The 19,108-nt window shown below is 51.2% G+C and overlaps 1 protein-coding gene across 5 annotated transcripts in view; it reads right to left on the bottom strand.

Annotated features, from left to right (window-relative positions):
* The window catches only part of poc5 (POC5 centriolar protein homolog (Chlamydomonas)), a 171,763-nt gene that overhangs the window by 14,292 nt on the left and 138,363 nt on the right, over nt 1–19,108 (bottom strand). For 3 of the 5 annotated variants that reach the window (XM_072516045.1, XM_072516046.1, XM_072516047.1), the window contains 2 exons: nt 3,398–3,517; nt 1,026–1,196 (listed from right to left, as the gene is read on the bottom strand). The exons of 1 other annotated variant lie outside the window; for it this stretch is intronic. In XM_072516045.1, coding sequence (XP_072372146.1) covers nt 1,026–1,196; nt 3,398–3,517 — 291 coding nt within the window. The remainder of the gene's footprint in view (nt 1–1,025; nt 1,197–3,397; nt 3,518–19,108) is intronic. One more of the 5 variants, XM_072516048.1, reaches the window with a different exon arrangement.

Genomic DNA, 19,108 nt, shown 5'->3' with positions numbered 1-19,108 from the left:
ATTTTAAAAACTGATATGTCACTAAAGTTGCAAGTATTGTGAACTGTAAGCAGGATAGAGACAGACTTCAAGAGCACATAGGGGCAGCACGGTAGCATAGTGGTTAGCACTGTGGCTTCACAGCACCAGGTTCGATTCCCTGCTGGGTCACTGTCTGTGCGGAGTCTGCACGTTCTCCCAGTGTATGCGCGGGTTTCCCCCAGTTGCTCTGGTTTCCTCCCACAGTCCAAAGACGTGCAGGTTAGGTGGATTGGCCATGTTAAATTGCCCTTAGTGTCCAGAAAAAAAAAGGTTAGGAGGGGTTATTGGGTTAAGGGGATAGGGTTGAAGTAAGGGCTTAAGTGGGTCAGTGCAGACTCGATGGGCCGAATGGCCTCCTTCTGCACTGTATGTTCTATAAATAAAGTGGTGGAATGGGCTGACACTTAGAAGAAATCTAATACACAAGCGATGCATTTAACAGGAAGACTTGGTAGGACAGGTTGAAAAATTGGTTAATAAGGCATGGAGTACAAAAGCAAGGAAGTTATGGGGAATCTTTATAAAAACACTGGTTTTAGAATGGGATTAGAATACAGGTGGTTGTTTTTGAATGGCGCAGACATGATGGGCCTTTTGTGTGCTGTAGACCTCTTAGGATTCTAAATCCCATCACAGTTTTAACCATTCCTCAAATTGAACATACAGGTAACCCCAAGGTTATTGGCATTTCATTTCTTTCTGCCACCAAATTAATGCCTCTACAAAAACGTGTTGATATCCATTAATATCCAGGGATTTTGCATTCTACAATTGGCACAGCAGTTTAATAGGAAAAGGGCAAAACAGTAGTCTACCACATGTATTATAATCAACTACAATTGAGCGAGACAAAAAACATTTTCAATGACCCTAAAATGTATGGTGTCATCGATTTGTCTGGATATAAATATGAGCTTCACCCACACAGAACAAACCTAATGTAATGGAGAAGGATTAATTGATCTGAAGCAGTTACCTTTCCATCCAGTTTTTAAAAAAATTACCTGTGTAATTGGATGATGTCTTTCCACACATATTGTAGTCATTGGAGGTGCCACCCCCTGACATGATCCACATTTAACTCCTTTCAGGGATGGGTCAGGTCGCCCTGTGATACGTGCCACTATGGTTTTTCCAGCATTTTGCTGTGTTGAGGTCACACACTTAGCAGGAGGCTAAACAACATAAGGAGGTCATTTTTAAAATAAAGTTTCATATAATATTTAGTCAAAATATGAACACATTGGCGGCAGGGTGGTGCAGTGGTTAGCACTGCTGTCTCACAGCACCGAAGACCCGGGTTCGATCCCGGCCCCGGATCGCTGTCTGTGTGGAGTTTGCACATACTCCCAGTGTCTGCATGGGTTTCACCCCCAGAATCCAAAGATGTGCAGGTTAGGTGGATTGGCCACGCTAAATTGTCCCTTTGGAAAAAAATAATAATTGGGCACTCTAAGTTTATATAAAAATAAATATGAACACGCAAGGGCGGCACGGTGGCACGCATGCTGCCTCACGGCGCTGAGGGCCCGGGCTCGAACCCAGCCCCAGGTAACTGTCCATGTGGAGTTTGCACATTCTCCGCTCTCCGTGGTCTCACCCTCATAACACAAAGATGTGCAGGATATGTGGATTGGCAATGCTAAATTGTCCCTTAAAAAATATAAACATGCTACAAAGATAGGGAAGCAAAGCTAGCAAATAAAGCTAGTAGTTTCCCACACCCCCCAAACATCTAAACATTTACTCCATCTTTCCAGCCATCACAATTGTTGGAGAAAATTTCAACGGTGTTGAATATCCTTTGGTACTTTGTCTTCCAGTACATGTATGATGTGGCAAAGGTCTACCTTGTGCGATATCAATCCATGAAAAGCCATTTTTCGTGCAAGAGCCCCAAGGTTGAGAATACTGGCAGGCTTTTTGATGCAAGAGCAATATAATTAAGCTCATTTTTTGGCAATCTTTTGCCAAAAGTTAATGATTCAGGTATTCTCCAACTCCCCAGTCCAGGTGTCATGTGAGAGCACCTTTAAGAAATGGGTGTTTATAAATGGGTGTGTATATAAATATCTGTAGTGAGAGTACCTTGGGCTGTCAGTTTTTTACTTTCGTTTTAGGCTGTTTGCTGCAGGGTGTATTTTAGTTTTGTTTTCAGTGTTGGAGCTGAAGCCAGACAGAGCAGGTGTACTGTTGATCTCTCTGCCATGAAAAGACTATCTCTTGATCATTTGGTGAATTCAGAATTATAAATGTTCTCAGTAGTGAATGTAAACCTAATGTGCTTCTGTTAAAAGGGGTTTCTTCTGTCTTCTGGGTGTTGTTTGGGAAGTTATTAAGGATTACTTAGTGTTGTATTCTTTTGGGGTTTTATTTAAATTGATGGTTGCGAAGATGTTCACTGTATGTTAAAAAGGTTACCTTGAGTTCATAGAATAAACATGGTTTTGCTTTAAAAAAATACTTTTCCATTTCTGCTGTACCACACCTGTAGAGTGGGCAGTGTGCTCCCCATACCACAATCTAGAAAAAGCTGTGGGTCAGGTGAACTCATGATACACTTTGGGGTTCTCTAAACCCTGGCCCATAACACAGGTGCCTCAATTAACTTGGTTCAGACTGGAATAAAGCCTGGACCCTTCTTGTGTCTTCAGTGCAGTGCTACATCCATACTGCCTAAAGCATACAATCTTACATGTGTTTCATTAACAATATTAGCATAATGTGGAGCATTAGTGTGACTGAGTGTTCTGCATGTCGGATGAGAAATTTCTATTATACATGTTCAAATGCATAGATGGATTCACTAGTAATTGCGTCATACAAGCTGCTAAACTGTTTTTCTACCATTTGATCTAGGAGCCAAGTCAACAATTCAAGACATTCTGTTGTTCATGACCCTAAAAACTTAATTCATTCGCAAGTAGGTTATTGTGCCAAGCTGACACTTGTCAGGAATCCCAAATAAAATGACACATTTAAGGGCTCACCACAGCAGTTTATTTAGAGTCCTGTAAAAAATATTCTGAAAATCTGGGTTGAAGTTATTTCATGCTATTTCACTTTTTACCATTTTTTCTCCCACACTTAAGACTTGTTCATCCCCCAAATATATTAGAAGGCCTTAATATTGTTTCACCAACACAAAACCCATGGGTTAATTAGACAGTTTAGCTACATTCAATAAATGAGGTAGAAGTTGATAAATCAGTAAAAGGTGGTATTGCAAGATGGATATCGTAATCAGCAATCGGTTTTACAATGAAGTCATGGTTAGAGTGCAAAATGGGCTGGCAATTTGATATCACTAGCTTTGTGCTTCTGCCCAAGAAACGTTTATACACCATGGTCTTACAAACAAGTCGTGAATTATTACCAGTTTCTGGGCGCTTTGGAATCCGGATGCGGAGGATGCCACAGTTATGGTAGCCGGTGGAGTACTTGCTTCTCCAAGTCTGGTTTGGGCAACATTTGTAGTACCAAAATGTAAAGTAACCTGGTGGTGGGACATGATCAAGAGAACTGAAGTTTAACCATGCCAGGTTTCAGCTGCTCGTATATATATATATATATATATATATATATATATATATACACATTTTTCTGCATAAAAGTTAGCAACAGATGCATGTTGCTTAATGTGGAAAATGTTCCAAATGTGTTCACCAGGTATAATCAAACAAAAATTGGAGGAAACATAAGAAAGGCAACCAAAAGCTTGGTCAAAGTGGTGGAAATACTCAATTGTGGATCCTAGATTGCGGTGGTCAATATTGGAGGAATCTAAGGGAGATGTACAAAAGGCAAGAGCCCGAGAGAACAGCGATTTCAGGGAAAATAGGAGGGATGAGGGGGTGAGACCCTATCACGGGGTTTAAAGTAGATATGAAGGATTGGCATGGTAATGGCCAGGATTGAAACAATTTTAAATTGCATATCTTGGAGGACCGGGAATCACTGTAGATAGATAAAAACAGAAAGTGATGGGTGAAAGCATGACCGGATACGAGCAGCAGATTTCTGGATAAACTGAAGCTCAAGGGAGGAGCTGAAGGCAGCTGGCCAAGAATGCATTCAGATAGTTGCGAGGTGGAAAAGAGGCAGATGATTGCAAGAGTGAAGGCAGAAATGGAAGAAGTTAGAGGTGGAGCTTGGTGGCATTTAGGATGGAGATGTTATGGAGCTCAGCTTTAATTTAAAAAATATATATATTTATTCAAATTTTTCAACAAACTTTCAACAAACAACCCCCCCCCCCAACAAGAAAGAAACAAGAAAACAAGCAGAAATTATACATTGGATTTCCCCCGTATACAATAACCCCCCATATAACTGTAAAAAACACAAATAGGTAAAACCCCCCACCTTAACCCAAACTTCACCCCAAAAGAAACCACCCCCCCATCCCTTCCCCCACCCCTGGGCTGTTGCTGCTGACCTCCTCCTAACGCTCCGCGAGATAGTCTCGGAACAGTTGCCACCGCCTGAGGAACCCTTGCACAGACCCTCGCAAGGCAAACTTTATCCTCTCCAGCTTGATGAACCCTGCCATGTCATTCATCCAAGCTTCCACACTAGGGGGCTTCGCATCTTTCCATAGTAGCAAAATTCTCCGCTGGGCTACCAGGGACGCAAAGGCCAGAATACTGGCCTCTTTTGCCTCCTGCACTCTCGGCTTGTCCGATACCCCAAATAATGCTAATCCCCAGTTCGGCTTGACCCGGGCGTTCACTACCTTGGACATAGTCCTTGCAAAACCCCTCCAGCGCCGGGCACGACCAGAACATATGGACGTGATTTGCTGGGCTCCCCGAGCACCTCCCACATCTGTCCTCCACCCCAAACAACTTACTCAACCTCGCCCCTGTCATATGTGCTCTATGAGTAACTTTAAACTGTATTAGGCTGAGCCTGGTGCAAGAGGAGGAAGAATTAACCCTGCTCAGGGCATCAGCCCACAGACCCTCATCTATCTCCTCCCCAAGCTCCTCCTCCCACTTGCCCTTTAACTCCTCCACCGAGGCCTCCTCCTCCTCCTGCAGCTCCTGGTAAATCGCCGAAACCTTGTCTTCTCCAACCCATACACCCAAAATCACCCTGTCCTGAATCCCACGTGCCGGAAGCAGCGGGAATTCCCTCACCTGACTCCTCACAAACGCCCTCACTTGCATGTACCTGAAAGCGTTTCCCGGGTGTAGCCCAAACTGCTCCTCCAGCGCCCCTAGGCTCGCAAACGTCCCATCGATGAACAGGTCCCCCATTCTTCTAATCCCTGCCCGATGCCAGCTCCGAAAGCCCCCATCCATCCTTCCCGGGACGAACCGATGGTTCTCCCGAATCGGGGACCAAACCGAGGCTCCCACCTTGCCCGTGTCGCCTCCACTGCCCCCAGGTCTTCAGCGACGCCGCCACCACCGGACTCGTGGTGTACCTTGTCGGCGAGAGCGGCAGCGGTGCAGTCACCAGCGCCCTCAGGCTCGTGCCCACACAGGACGCCATCTCTAGCCTCTTCCACGCCGCCCCTCTCCCTCCATTACACACTTACGGATCAACGCCACATTGGCTGCCCAATAATAGCCACACAAATTCGGCAGCGCCAGCCCCCCCCCGTCCCTGCTATGCTCCAGAAACACCCTCTTCACCCTCGGGGTCTTATTCGTCCACACAAATCCCATGATGCTCCTGCTTACCCGTTTGAAAAAGGCCTTGGGGATCAAAATGGGAAGGCGCTGGAACACAACGAGAAACCTCGGAAGGACCGTCATTTTGACCGACTGCACCCTACCCGCCAGTGAGTGGCAGCATATCCCATCTTTTAAAATCCTCCTCAATCTGCTCCACCAACCGCGTCAAATTGAGCTTGTGCAGGGCCCCCCCAACTCCTAGCTACTTGGATTCCCAGGTACCGAAAGCACCTTTCCGTCCTCTTCAGCGGTAGCTCGTCTATCTCCCTTCCCTGGTCCCCTTAATGCACCACAAAGAGCTCACTCTTCCCTACGTTGAGTCTATACCCCGAAAAGTCCCCAAACTCCCTCAGGATCCGCATGACCTCCGCCATCCCCTCCACTGGATCCGCAACATACAACAGGTCATCGGCACCCGGTATTCCTATCCCCCCCCCGAACCAATCCCCTCCATTTCTTGGACTCCCACAGTGCCATGGCCAGCGGCTCAATTGCCAGTGCAAACAAGGGGGATAAGGGACACCCCTGCCTCGTCCCCTGGTACAGCCGAAAGTACTCAGACCTCCGCCGGTTCGTAGCCACACTCGCCACCGGGGCACTATATAGCAGCCTGACCCAACTGATGAACCCCTCCCCGAACCCAAACCTCCGCAACACTTCCCAAAGATACTCCCACTCCACCCGATCAAAGGCCTTCTCCGCCTCCATAGCTGCCACGACCTCCGCTTCCCCCTCCACCGAGGGCATCATGATCACATTGAGGAGCCTCCGCACATTTGTATTTAGCTGCCTACCCTTCACAAATCCCGTCTGGTCCTCATGAATCACTCCCGGGACACAGTCCTCAATTCTCGTAGCCAGCACCTTAGCGTCAACATTGAGGAGCGAGATCAGTCGAAAGGACCTACATGGCAATGGATCTTGGTCCTGCTTCAAGATCAAAGAAATCAGCGCCCTGGACATTGTCGGGGGCAAGGTCCCCCCCTCCCTCGCCTTATTAAAAGCCCTCACTAGCAACGGGCCCAACAGGTCCACGTATTTCCTGCAAAATTCAGCCGGGAACCCATCCGGCCCCGGGGCATTCCCCGCCTGCATGATCCCCAATCCTTTAACCAGCTCCTCCAGCCCAATCGGCGCCCCCAAACCAGCCACCTGCTCCTCTCCTCCACCCTCGGGAACCTCAGCTGATCTAGGAATTGTCGCATCCCCTCCTCCCCCGCTGTGGGCTCAGACCTGTACCGATCCCCATAGAAGTCCCTAAATACCTCATTTATTCTCACCGCACTCCGCACCGTATTCCCCCCTCTATCTCTAACTCCACCAATCTCCCTCCCTGCCTCCCTCTTACGAAGCTGATGTGCCAGCATCAGTCTCGCCTTCTCCCCATACTGATACGCCGCCCCTTGCGCTTTCCTCCACTGTGCCTCTGCTTTCCCCGTGGTCATCAGGTCGAATTCCATCTGGAGGTTCTGTCGCTCCCTAAGTAGCCCCTCCTTGGCGGCCTCTGCACAACTCCTGTCCACCCTTAAAATCTCCCCCACCAACCTCTCTCTCCTTCCTGTGGGCCCTAATGGAGATTAGCTCTCCCCTGACCACCGCCTTCAACACCTCCCAGACTACCACCACCTGTACCTCCCCGTTGTCGTTGGCCTCCAAGTATCTTTCAATACACTACCGCACCCACCCACACACACCCTCATCCGCCAACAGTCCCACATCAAGGCGACACAGCGGGCGCTGGTCCCTCTCCTCCCCCAACTCCAGCTCTACCAATGCGGGGCGTGGTCTGAGATGGTTATGGCCGAATATTCCGTTCCCTCCACTTTCGGGATGAGCGCCCTACTCAAAATGAAAAAAATCTATCCGGGGGTAGGCTCAATGGACGTGGGAAAATAAGGAAAATTCCCTGGCCTGCGGCCTGGCAAACCTCCATGGATCCACTCCCCCCATCTGGTCCATAAACCCCCTGAGCACCTTGGCCGCAGCCGGCCTCTTACCAGTCCTGGACCTAGAACGGTCCAGTGCTGGGTCCAGCACAGTGTTGAAGTCTCCCCCCCATTATCAAGCTTCCTACATCCGGAATCCGACCCAACATGCGTTTCATAAATCCGGCATCATCCCAATTCGGGGCATATCGTTCACCAGTACCACCCGTACCCCCTGCAACCTACCACTCACCATCACATATCGACCTCCATTATCCGCGACGACATTCAGTGCCTCGAACGATACCTGCTTCCCCACCAGTATTGCAACCCCTCTGTTCTTCGCATCCAGCCCTGAATGGAATACCTGCCCTACCCATCCCTTTCTCAGCCCAACCTGATCTGCCAGCTTCAGATGTGTCTCCTGGAGCATAACCACGTCTACCTTCAGTCCCTTTAAGTGTGCGAACACCAGGGCCCTCTTAACCGGCCCATTCAGGCCCCTCACATTCCAAGTTATCAGCCGGATCAGGGGGCTACTCGCCCCCCGCCGACTAGCCAATCTTCTTTTCTAGGCCAGCCACGTGACCGCGCCTCCCGCACCCTCCAGTCCCCCAGGCGGCGGACCCTCGCCCCGACTACCTCTCCTACTTCCAGCTCCCCTTTGGCCAATGCAGCAGCAACCCAGATCCCCACCTCGCTCCCCCCCCCCCCCACTAGATCCTCATCTAGCCATTTTGCTCCCCCTATGACACCCCTCTAAGTCAGCTGACTCCTGGTGACCCTGGCCTCTCCCGCCATTCCATAGACCCCCGAGTGTGAGAATCCCCCCACCCCTTGGCAGTCGGTGTGCGCTCCTCTCCAGCACCGAATTTCTCCCCCGGCCCCACCCCCATCCTCCCCAACGCGGGAAAAAGCCCGCGCTTTCCGTCTGAGCCGGCCCCCTCTGGCGCAGCTCCTTTTTGCGGCCTTTCCCCAACTCCCCATCCCCGGGCCTCCACCCCCCCTCTTCCTCCGCGGGGCCCTGCCCCTGCAACACCGACGCCCACACTCTCCCACAGCCCCCACATCAAATCCATTCACCCATCCCCCCCCAGCACCAAAATAAAAAAAACATTCCCCAAACGCAGTAAACACAGTAAACATCCCCCCAGGACAAACCCTCAGTTTGAGTCCAACTTTTCAGACTGGATAAAGTTCCATGCCTCATCAGGCGTTTCAAAATAGTGGTGCCGATCTTGGAACGTGACCCACAATCGCGCTGGCTGCAGCATACCGAACTTCACCCCCTTCCGATGGAGAACCGCCTTAGTCTGGTTAAAACCAGCACTCTTCTTAGCCACCTCCGCACTCCAGTCCTGGTAATTCAGATCTCCGTGTTCTCCCACCTGCTGCTCCGTTCATTTTTGGCCCATCTCAGGACACACTGTCCATAAAGCGGTGGAACCTCACCACTACAGCCCTTGGCAGCTCGTTGGCTTTGGATCTCCTTGCCAGGACCCGATGAGCCCCATCCAGCTCCAGGGGCCTCGGGAAAGCTCCCGCGCCCATCATCGAATTGAGCATCGTGCTCATATATGCCCCGGCATCGGGCCCCTCCACTCCTTCAGGGAGACCCAGAATCCGAAGATTCTTTCTCCTCGACCTATTCTCCAGGTCCTCAAATTATTCCTGCCACATCTTGTGCAGCGCCTCGTGCGCCTCCATCTTCCCCGCCAGGCCCAAGATCTTGTCCTCGTTCTCCGAGGCTTTTTGCCGCACCTCCCGGATCGCCGCCCCTTGGGCCTTCTGGGTCTCCACAAGCTTCTCAATCGCCGACTTCATTGGCGCCAGCATTTCTGTCTTCAGCTCCGCAAAGCAGTGTTTAAGGAACTCCCACTGCTCCTGCAACCACTGCGCCCACGCTGCTTGGTCTCCACCTGCCACCATCTTGCTTTTCCTCCCTCACACTTTCTGCGGCACCAGGATCACTTTTTTTTTTAAAACCGCTCCACTCCTGGTCCAATCCATAGTGTCGGGGGAACCCTGCTGCCAACTTCCCACACTGGGAGCCGTCGAACAATTGCCGTTGGGGCCCCTCTGAAGAGCCCAAAAGTCCGTTCCCGGCGGGAGCTGCCGAACGTGCGACATACCTAGGCGTAGCCGCAACCGGAAGTCTCGGAAATTAAAGCTATGAGAAATGTGGCTCCACTCACAAAAGCGGGGAAAGGAATTGAATTGCTGCATGAGGTACAGAATTGGTGATGAGGTCAAAGACAACCTTTAGCTGGAAGAATTGGCGTACACTCCAAAACAGATGATGGACAATGCCAGCAATGGTGTATCCGAAGCAGGTAGTACCTGATATGCAATGTTTTTGAAACATTTTCCTCGGGTCACACTTTTGCCAACCGGCCAAACTTCATGACACACCATTTTCGCTTCCCTTTAGTGACAGGTGACCCTGCTGGGTCCTAAGGATCTCACTCCAATCAGGTTCACAGGAGGAGGGGGCATTGCACATATCAGGTGCAGAGTTCAGCCGGTTCCTGTATGTCGTCTTCATTTTTGTGAGAACGGAAATTCCAACCTCACATGCAAGTGCTGGGTATGGGCAATAGCAACAAAATGCTCGTTTTACTCAGCACTGGATACTCCTCGGAGACACTACTCCAGAATACTGACAGCCTCATGGACTTGTGCCGTGTTTAATATGCTGCTACAGGCGAGGCGCAGACGTTCAGTCTCTTCATTTGGAGTCAGCTGTAAGCTAATAATTGTCTGGGGTCTCAAACTCAAAAGGATTTTTCATCCACCTCTCTTTCAAAATCCAAAACTTCTCCTCTGGAAAGTAGCGACAAAAACTGTTGATCAGCACAACCAGATGCGACTGAATAAGGCTTGCCAGTTCCCTTACTAACATTCTTCAATGTGTTGTAGCAATGTGGGGAGCATGTAGTAGTTTTGGCTTTGTAATCACACTTACCAAACTTTCAATGACTTTTGGAAAGCATTTATTTCTTCACAGTGCCGAAAGCAATCATCCTTCTCATGTAATTTGAGATTTAGTTGGTTTAGAATTGAAAAGATATCTGCAAGATATAGTTAGCATCCAACTTTCAATTGCCAGTACTTCCCTGGACATAACACACATGGGCTTTGCATCCTACACTGGCACAATTTACAAAGCCTTACATCCAGAAATCATATTTATACTGCTTTGTTCGTGATTTCCGTTTTTTCTTAATGTGAAGTTCACCAGAGGCCCTGGAGCTCTGCCTCTAGCTCACACCAGCATTGTTTTGCCCTGCCGTGGACTCTTTTTTTTTTTTAAAACGAACAATTTTATTGGAGGTATTTTTTGGCATTGTAAACAGTTACAGATAACAGAAATGTGCAAACATCAATATAAAACCACATACTCAATCAAACCATACTGCACATGCCCGCTCCTCTCCCCTAGACACTACCCGCCTATTTATCCCTCCTACTCTAATCTCCCCCCTCTCTTCCCCCCCACCCTGCTGACGTTCACTCTCCCGCAAAGAAGTCGATGAATGGTTGCCACCTTCGGGCGAACTCCAGTACAGATCCCCTCAAGGCGAACTTAATGTTTTCCATACCCAGAAAACTTGACATGTCCGAAAGCCATAGTTCGGTCTTCGGGGGTTTTGAGTCCCTCCATGCCAGCAGTATTCGCCGCCGAAACGCCGAAAATTGCCACCCCTGGACTCATCACCACCACTATTTTCAGCACCCGGAACATGACCCCCGCAAATCCCTCCCAGTACCCCCTAAGCTTAGGACATGCCCAAAACATGCGAACATGGTTCGCTGGTCCTCCCGCGCATCTAGCACACTTGTCCTCTACCCCAAAGAATTTGCTCATCCGAGTTACCGTCATGTGGGCCAGGTGAACGGCCTTAAATTGAATCAGGCCGAGCCTGGCACATGTTGCGGTTGAGTTTACCCTACTCATAGAGCTTCCGCCCACAGCCCGTCCTCCATGTCCCCGCCAAACTCCTCCTCCCATTTGAGTTTCAGTTCCTCTGTCTGGGACTCTTCCCCCTTCATGAGCACCTTGTAGATATCCGAGACTCGACTCTCTCCTCCTTCTCCTCTAGAGACTATTCTGTTCTGGATCCCTATTGGCGGGAGGCGTGGGAAGGATGGGACCTGTCTGCGTACAAAGTCCTGCATCTGTAAGTACCTAAAGTCATTTCCCCTTACCAGGCCAAATTTCTCCTCCAAGCCCCTCAAAACTCGCAAAGCTCCCCTCCAGGAACATATCGCCCACCCTGTTCGAAACCCTCCATCCATGTTCCCGGGGGCGAATCAATGGTTATCACATATTGGGGCCCAAACAGACGTACCCACTCCCCCCGCCCCCCCCCCCCCCAACCTCCCCACCCACCACATGCCTCCTCCTCTGGCACCATATCCGCAGGACCGCCCCCACTACCGGGCTGGTGGAGTACCTGGCCGGCGATAGCGGTAGGGGAGCAGTGACCAGGGCTGGCAAACTGGTGCCCCTGCACGAAACCGCCTCCACTCGCTCCCAGATAGACCCCGTACCCACCATCCACTTCCTTATCATGGCTATTTTTGTAAGGGCCACGAAGAATCCAGCACGAGTTTTAAGGATACAAAGTAATAACATTTATTTACTATAACAATATATACATAACAGTAACTTCCCTTGCTACCTTCTCCTTCCTGCTGGTTCCTGAACTGGCCAGCTTATTTATACTAGGAGTTTCTCCGCCCCCCTCATTGGGGAAGTTCATACTCCCACAGGATTGTGGGATAGTCATTAGTCCCCAGCCAATCGTAAGTAGGCAGGTTATAACATCCCTCCCCCCCAAAGTCCAAGGAATCCACCGAAGACCCTGGCGAAGGAGGGCGTCGGACTAGTTTGGCCGCAGGCCGGACACCATTTGCACGCGGCGCTGGATCAGGCGGCGTGTAACGAGACGGAGACCGGCGCTTCCGTGATGAACGGCGCGGTTGTACATCCACGGCCAGTGGACCCGAGGATTCCCCCTCTGATGCATCCTGTGTCTCCCTCTCGGAGTCAGAGTCTGCTGCCTCCGTCATGTCAGTGTCTCTATCTCCATTTGGTCCCGTAACGACCTGCGCAGGCTTCGAGTGAGGCACCAGTGGAAGGTTTTGAGGACTACTTTCCCTTGTCTCTGGTCTTTGCGGCTGTTGAAATGAGCTCCGGGGGCGGGGAATCTTTTGAGGGGAAGATCTTCTGGACCGGACGTGGTCTACATGTTTTCGCTGGAGACGACCCTGGGCTTGCACTTGGGAAGATATAGGGCCCGTTTGGCGAAAGATTACACCAGGAACCCATTGGGCACCACCAGCAAAATTCCGCACGAATACTGGGTCACCGTGCGCAAACTGCCGAATCGGACGATGCCGAGACAATCCCTGTCCCTGCCGTTCTTGTGTGCGGCGTACTTTTGCGCCAATGTCCGGGAAAACCATACTAAGGCGGGTGCGGAGTCTCCGGCCCATTAGGAGTTCTGCGGGAGCTACCCCAGTCACTGCATGGGGGGTGGTCCTGTACGTAAACAAAAAGCGAGCCAGTTTAGTGTCCATTGATCCGGAAGACTGCTTTCTTTAGGCCTCTTTTGAATGTCTGCACTGCACGCTCTGCCAACCCATTTGAAGCCGGGTGGTAAGGGGCAGTGCGGATATGGCGGATGCCGTTCATCTTTGTAAACCTAGCAAACTCCTCACTCGTGAATGGAGTGCCATTATCCGTGACCAGCACCTCGGGGAGGCCATGCGTACTAAACGATAAACGCATCTTTTCAATTGTTGCGCAGGACGTTGTCCCCTGCAGCTTATGCACCTCCAGCCATTTGGACTGGGCGTCAATTAGTAGAAGGAACATGGATCCCTGAAAAGGGCCTGCGAAATCTGCATGCAAGCGTGCCCAAGGCCGCCCTGGCCATTCCCAGTGATGTAGGGGCACGGCCGGCGGAAGCTTCTGATGCTCCTGGCAAATGGAGCAGTTTTGGGCCACCTTCTCAATGTCGGTGTTGAGGCCTGGCCACCAGACATAACTCCGGGCCAACATTTTCATCTTGGTCACGCCCGGATGCCCATTGTGCAAGTCTGTTAGTATCAGCTCCTGGCCTTTTTCCGGGACAATCACACGCGTCCCCCACAAGAGGATGCTGTCTTCCACGCTGAACTCTGACAGCTTGGAGGAAAATGCCCGCAACTCGCCTGGGAGCTGTCTATGCTGCCCACCATACAGGACTATGTGCCGAACCTTTGACAGGACTGGCTCCGTCTGGGTCCACTCACGGATCTGTGATGCCGTGACAGGCAAGGTGTCCATAAAATTTAGGGTTGCAACCACCTCACCGGTCGTGGGGGTCGACATGGGGCCAGTCGATAAAGGCAATCGGCTCAGTGCGTCGGCATTTGCTATCTGCGTACCTGGTTTGTGCTCCAGGGAATACTCATATGCAGCAAGCAACAAAGCCCAGCGCTGGATCCGTGCAGAAGCAATGGGCGGTATTGGCTTATCCTCTCTGAAGAGTCCCAGCAGGGGCTTATGATCAGTCACGATAGTGAAATGGCGGCCGTACACGTACTGGTGGAAGCGTTTCACCGCGAAAACCACTGCCAGGCCCTCCTTCTCGATCTGCGCGTACTTTTTCTCCGCTGCAGTCAACGTGCGGGAGGCGAAAGCTATCGGTCGCTCGGTCCCGTTCTCCATCTTGTGGGACAGGACGGCCCCAATACCATACGGGGATGCATCACATGTGACGAGCAAAGGCTTTCCCGGATCATAGTGGGTTAGTAACCCAGACGACGACAATTGTTGCTTTACCCGCCGGAAAGCGGTTTCTTGCGGCTGACCCCAAACCCAGGTGTGATTTTTCTTTAGCAGCAGGTGCAAAGGGGCCAGCGTAGTTGCCAGATTGGGGAGGAACTTCCCGTAATAGTTTACGAGACCGAGAAAAGAACGAAGATGCGAAGTGTCAGTCGGGGTGGGGGCATGTTGAATTGCACGCACCTACTCTGCGACGGGGTGCAGACCCTCGCGGTCCACCCGATAACCTAGGTAGACTACTTCTTTTGCCTGAAATACGCACTTTGTGCGACGTAAACGGACTGCAGCCTCCGAAAGGCGTCTAAGGACAGCCTCCAGATTTTCCAAATGCTCTTGCTCCGACGTCCCTGTAATCAACACGTCATCTAGGTAGACAGCCACACATGGTAAACCTCTCAAAATGCCCTCCATAACACGTTGAAAAATTGCGCAGGCAGAGGATACTCCAAAGGGCAACCGTGTATATTCGTACAGGCCCCGGTGTGTATTAATTGTTACATATGGTCGGGAGGCAGGGTCCAGCTCCAACTGCAGGTAGGCGTGACTCCTGTGAATGAGAGTCCACCTGCAAGTTTCGCGTAGAGATCCTCTATGCGAGGCATTGGATATCGGTCGAGTAGGGAAACTGTATTCACTGTAGGTTTATAGTCGCCACACAAGCGAACTGTGGCATCTGGCTTCATTACTGGTACAATTGGTGCTGCCCAGTCAGCAAAACGGACGGGCCTGATAATACCCAAACTCTCCAAACGAGTGAGCTCCCCTTCTACCTTCTCGAGCAAGGCGTAAGGCACTGGGCGCGCCCGGAAATAGCGCGGCGTGACTCCTGGTTCAACTTGGATACGGGCTACGGCCCCTTTTATTTTCCCCAAACCAGGCTGGAATACCTCTGGGTATCGTCCTAGCACCTCAGTCAACCCTCCAGAAACTGTTTGGAGGATGTGCTGCCATTGCAACCGCAAATGGCGCAACCAGTCCCGACCCAACAGGCTGGGCCCATGGCCACGCACTACGATAAGTGGGAAACGCCCCTCCTGGCGTCCATAGACAACAGGGGTCATTGTAGTTCCTGCAATGTCCAGTGGTTCCCCCGTGTAGGTGGCCAACCTGGCCTGTGAGTCAGTTAATGTAAGGGTCTGTATACCCTGCTTGATGCGGTCGAATGTCCTCTGGGCGATCACGGAGACCGCTGCGCCAGTATCCAACTCCATCTCCAGCGGGTGGCCATTGACCCGTACTGTCACCTTAATGGGGGCCACACGGGGAGCTGCTACACAATGCAGCTGCAGGCAGTTATCCTCCGTCTCCACGTCCTCAGGAGTGGTCGCCGCAGGTTCATCCACACGGAAGGTACGGCCTCTGGGCTGGTCCCAGTTACGGTTGGAACGACGCCTCTGGCGTCCCCAGGACCGCCGTCCGCGACGAGGTCGGCGCCTACAAGTCTGACACGGACATGGCTCCTCAGCCATTGGCTCTGGAGAAGGCTCCCTTTGGGGAGGAATGTCCGATGGCCACTGGCGTCGGTCTGGACGTTGCCTCGCCCAAGGTACCGCAGGAGTGCGGGGGGACGTTTTTGGGCGGAAAGGGTTGCGCCCCAAGGCATGCACTTCCATTCCCTGTAGCTCCTCGCTCTGCGCTCTCTCGGGACAAGACTATTTGTATTGCCTGTTGAAAAGTCAATGTTGGCTCCGCTAACAACTTTCTCTGGGTTGCTGCATTGTTAATACCGCAAACCAAATGGTCGCGTAACATTTCTGACAAGGTCTCACCATAGTCACAGTATTCCGCAATCCCGCGTAGCCTGGATAAAAAAAAAAAAAAAAAAAAAAAAAAAAAAAAAAAAAAAAAAAAAAAAAAAATCGGCAAGGGATTCTCCAGGGGTCCTCTCAGCGGTATTAAACCGGTAACGCTGGACTATCGTGGACGGGGTTGGGTTAAAGTGTTGCCCCACTATATTCACAAGTTCGTCAAACGTTTTGGTGTCCGGCGCAGCTGGGTACGTAAGGCTCCTAATCACCCCAAACGTATGCGGGCCGCAGGCGGTGAGCAATATGACCACCTGCCGCTCGTTTTCAGTGATATTGTTTGCCCGGAAATAGTAACGCATCCGTTGTGTGTACTGGTTCCAGCTTTCCAGCGCAGCATCAAAAACATCCAAACGTCCGTACAGAGGCATGGTATAATAGAAAACAACTTCCAACAAAAATCCAGGGAGGTGGCTTCAGCAGTGTAGACAGCTATTCACTTTTACCTTTGTCGCCAGTTTTGTAAGGGCCACGAAGAATCCAGCACGAGTTTTAAGGATACAAAGTAATAACATTTATTTACTATAACAATATATACATAACAGTAGCAGTAACTTCCCTTGCTACCTTCTCCTTCCTGCTGGTTCCTGAACTGGCCAGCTTATTTATACTAGGAGTTTCTCCGCCCCCCTCATTGGGGAAGTTCATACTCCCACAGGATTGTGGGATAGTCATTAGTCCCCAGCCAATCGTAAGTAGGCACGTTATAACAGCTATGTTAGCCGCCCAGTAGTAGTTGATCAGACTCAGCAATGCCAGTCCCCCCTCGCTGCGGCTTTCAAGCATCGCCTTCTTCACCCGCGGGGATTTTCCCGCCCAGACAAAGCTCATGATGATTTTGACAGTTCTTTGGAAGAAGGACCGTTGGATAAAGATCGGGAGGCACTGGAAGATGAACAGAAATCTAGGGAGGATTGTCATCTTTACAGTCTGCACCCTCCCCGCCAGTGACAGCGGGAGTGCATCCCATCTCCGAAACTCCCTCTTCATTTGTTCCACCACCCTAGTAAAATTTAACTTATGCAACCTGCCCCAGTCTCGTGCCACCTGTATCCCCAAATACCGGAAAATTTTCCTCCACCAGCTTAAATGGCAGCTCCTTCAGTCTATTCTGGCCCCTTGCCTGCACCACAAACATCTCACACTTGGCCATATTTAATTTGTACCCTGAAAACCGGCCAAACTTCCTCAATATTTCCAGTATATTTTCCATCCCAGCCAGTGGGTCCGACACGTACAGGAGCAGGTCGTCCGCATAGAGAGACCCTATGTTCCACCCCCCCCCCCCCCCCCCGTCATTCCCTTCCACCCCTTCGCAGCTCTCAACGGCATCACCAACGGCTCTATGGCCAGCGCGAGCAACAACGGGGAGAGTGGGCGCCCCTGTCTGGTCCCGCGGTGTAGTCTGAAATAATCTGACATTATCCTGTTCGTCCTAACGCTAGCTTTTGGGGCCTGGTACAATAGTCTGACCCAATTAACCAGTCCCGCCCCGATCCCAAACCGTCCAAGCACCATCCCACAAATAGCCTCACTCCACCCGGTCGAAGGCCTTCCCAGCGTCCATTGCCACCACTACCTCCACCTCCTTGCCCGTCGGGGGCATCATGATCACATTAAGCAATCTTCTCAAGTTAGCTGTCAGCTGCCTGCCTTTCACAAACCCTGTCTGATCGTCCCCAATCACCTCCGGTACGCAGTCCTCAATTCTAATCGCCAGGACCTTGGCATCCACATTGATCAGGGAGCTTGGCCTGTATGACCCGAAGGATTCCGGGTCTTTGTCCCGCTTCAGTATCAGCGAGATGGTGGCTTGCGACATAGTCGGTGGCAGGGTCCCTCTGTCCCTTGCCTCATGAAAAACCCTCGTCAGGACCGGTCCCACTATCTCAGAGAACTTTCTTGTAAAACTCTACTGGGTATCCATCCGGTCCCGGGGCTTTCCCCGACTGCATGGCCCTTAGGCCCCCCCCAATACCTTCTCCGCTCTAATCGGGGCCCCAGCCCGCCCACTAGTCTCCTGCCTACTTTAGGGACGGTTAGTCCATCCAGGAACCTTTTCATCTCCTCTGGGGGTTCTGAAGTGTACAGCATACTATAGAAGTCCCGAAATACCTTATTCAGTCCTGCCGGGTCCTCCACTCTGCTCCCCTCCCCATCAACCACTACTTATTTCCCTGGCCGCCTCCCTCTTCCTGAGTTGCTGCGCTAGCAATTTATTGGCTTTCTCCCCATGCGCATACACCACTCCCCTCGCCTTCCCAAGTTGTTCCACGGCCCTACTCGTGGATAGCACCCCCAGTTCCACCTGCAATCTCCGTCTCTCCCCGAGTAGGTCCTTCCCCGGGGACCCCGCATGCTCCTCGTCTATCCGGTGAATTTCCCTAACCAATCTGTCCATTTCTGCTCTGTCCGCCTTGACCCTGTGCGCCCGAATTGAGATCAGCTCCCCCCTCACTACTGCCTTCAGCGCCTCCCACAGGGTCGCTGCTGAAACCTCCCCTGTATCGTTCACCTGCAAGTAATTTTGCATACACTTCCGAAGTCTCTCATATCGCCTCCTCCGACAACAGTCCTACGTCTAACCTCCATTGCGGGCACTTGGTAATTCGCCCCTCCCGACTTGCAGGTCCACCCAGAGCGGGCAAGGTCCGAGATAGGGATTGCCGAGTATTCCGTATTCTTTACCTCCTCTACACAGTCCCTGCTCACGATAAAAAAAATCAATCCTAGAATATACTTTACGAACATGCGAATAAAACGAGTAGCCCCTTCCCATCGGCTGTCTGGCTCTCCATGGGTCCACAGCCCCCATTTGCTCCATGAACCCTTTCA

This window comes from Scyliorhinus torazame, chromosome 9 (genome assembly GCF_047496885.1).
Source record: "Scyliorhinus torazame isolate Kashiwa2021f chromosome 9, sScyTor2.1, whole genome shotgun sequence".
NCBI lineage: Eukaryota > Metazoa > Chordata > Chondrichthyes > Carcharhiniformes > Scyliorhinidae > Scyliorhinus > Scyliorhinus torazame.
This window is presented reverse-complemented; position numbering and strand designations above follow the sequence as displayed.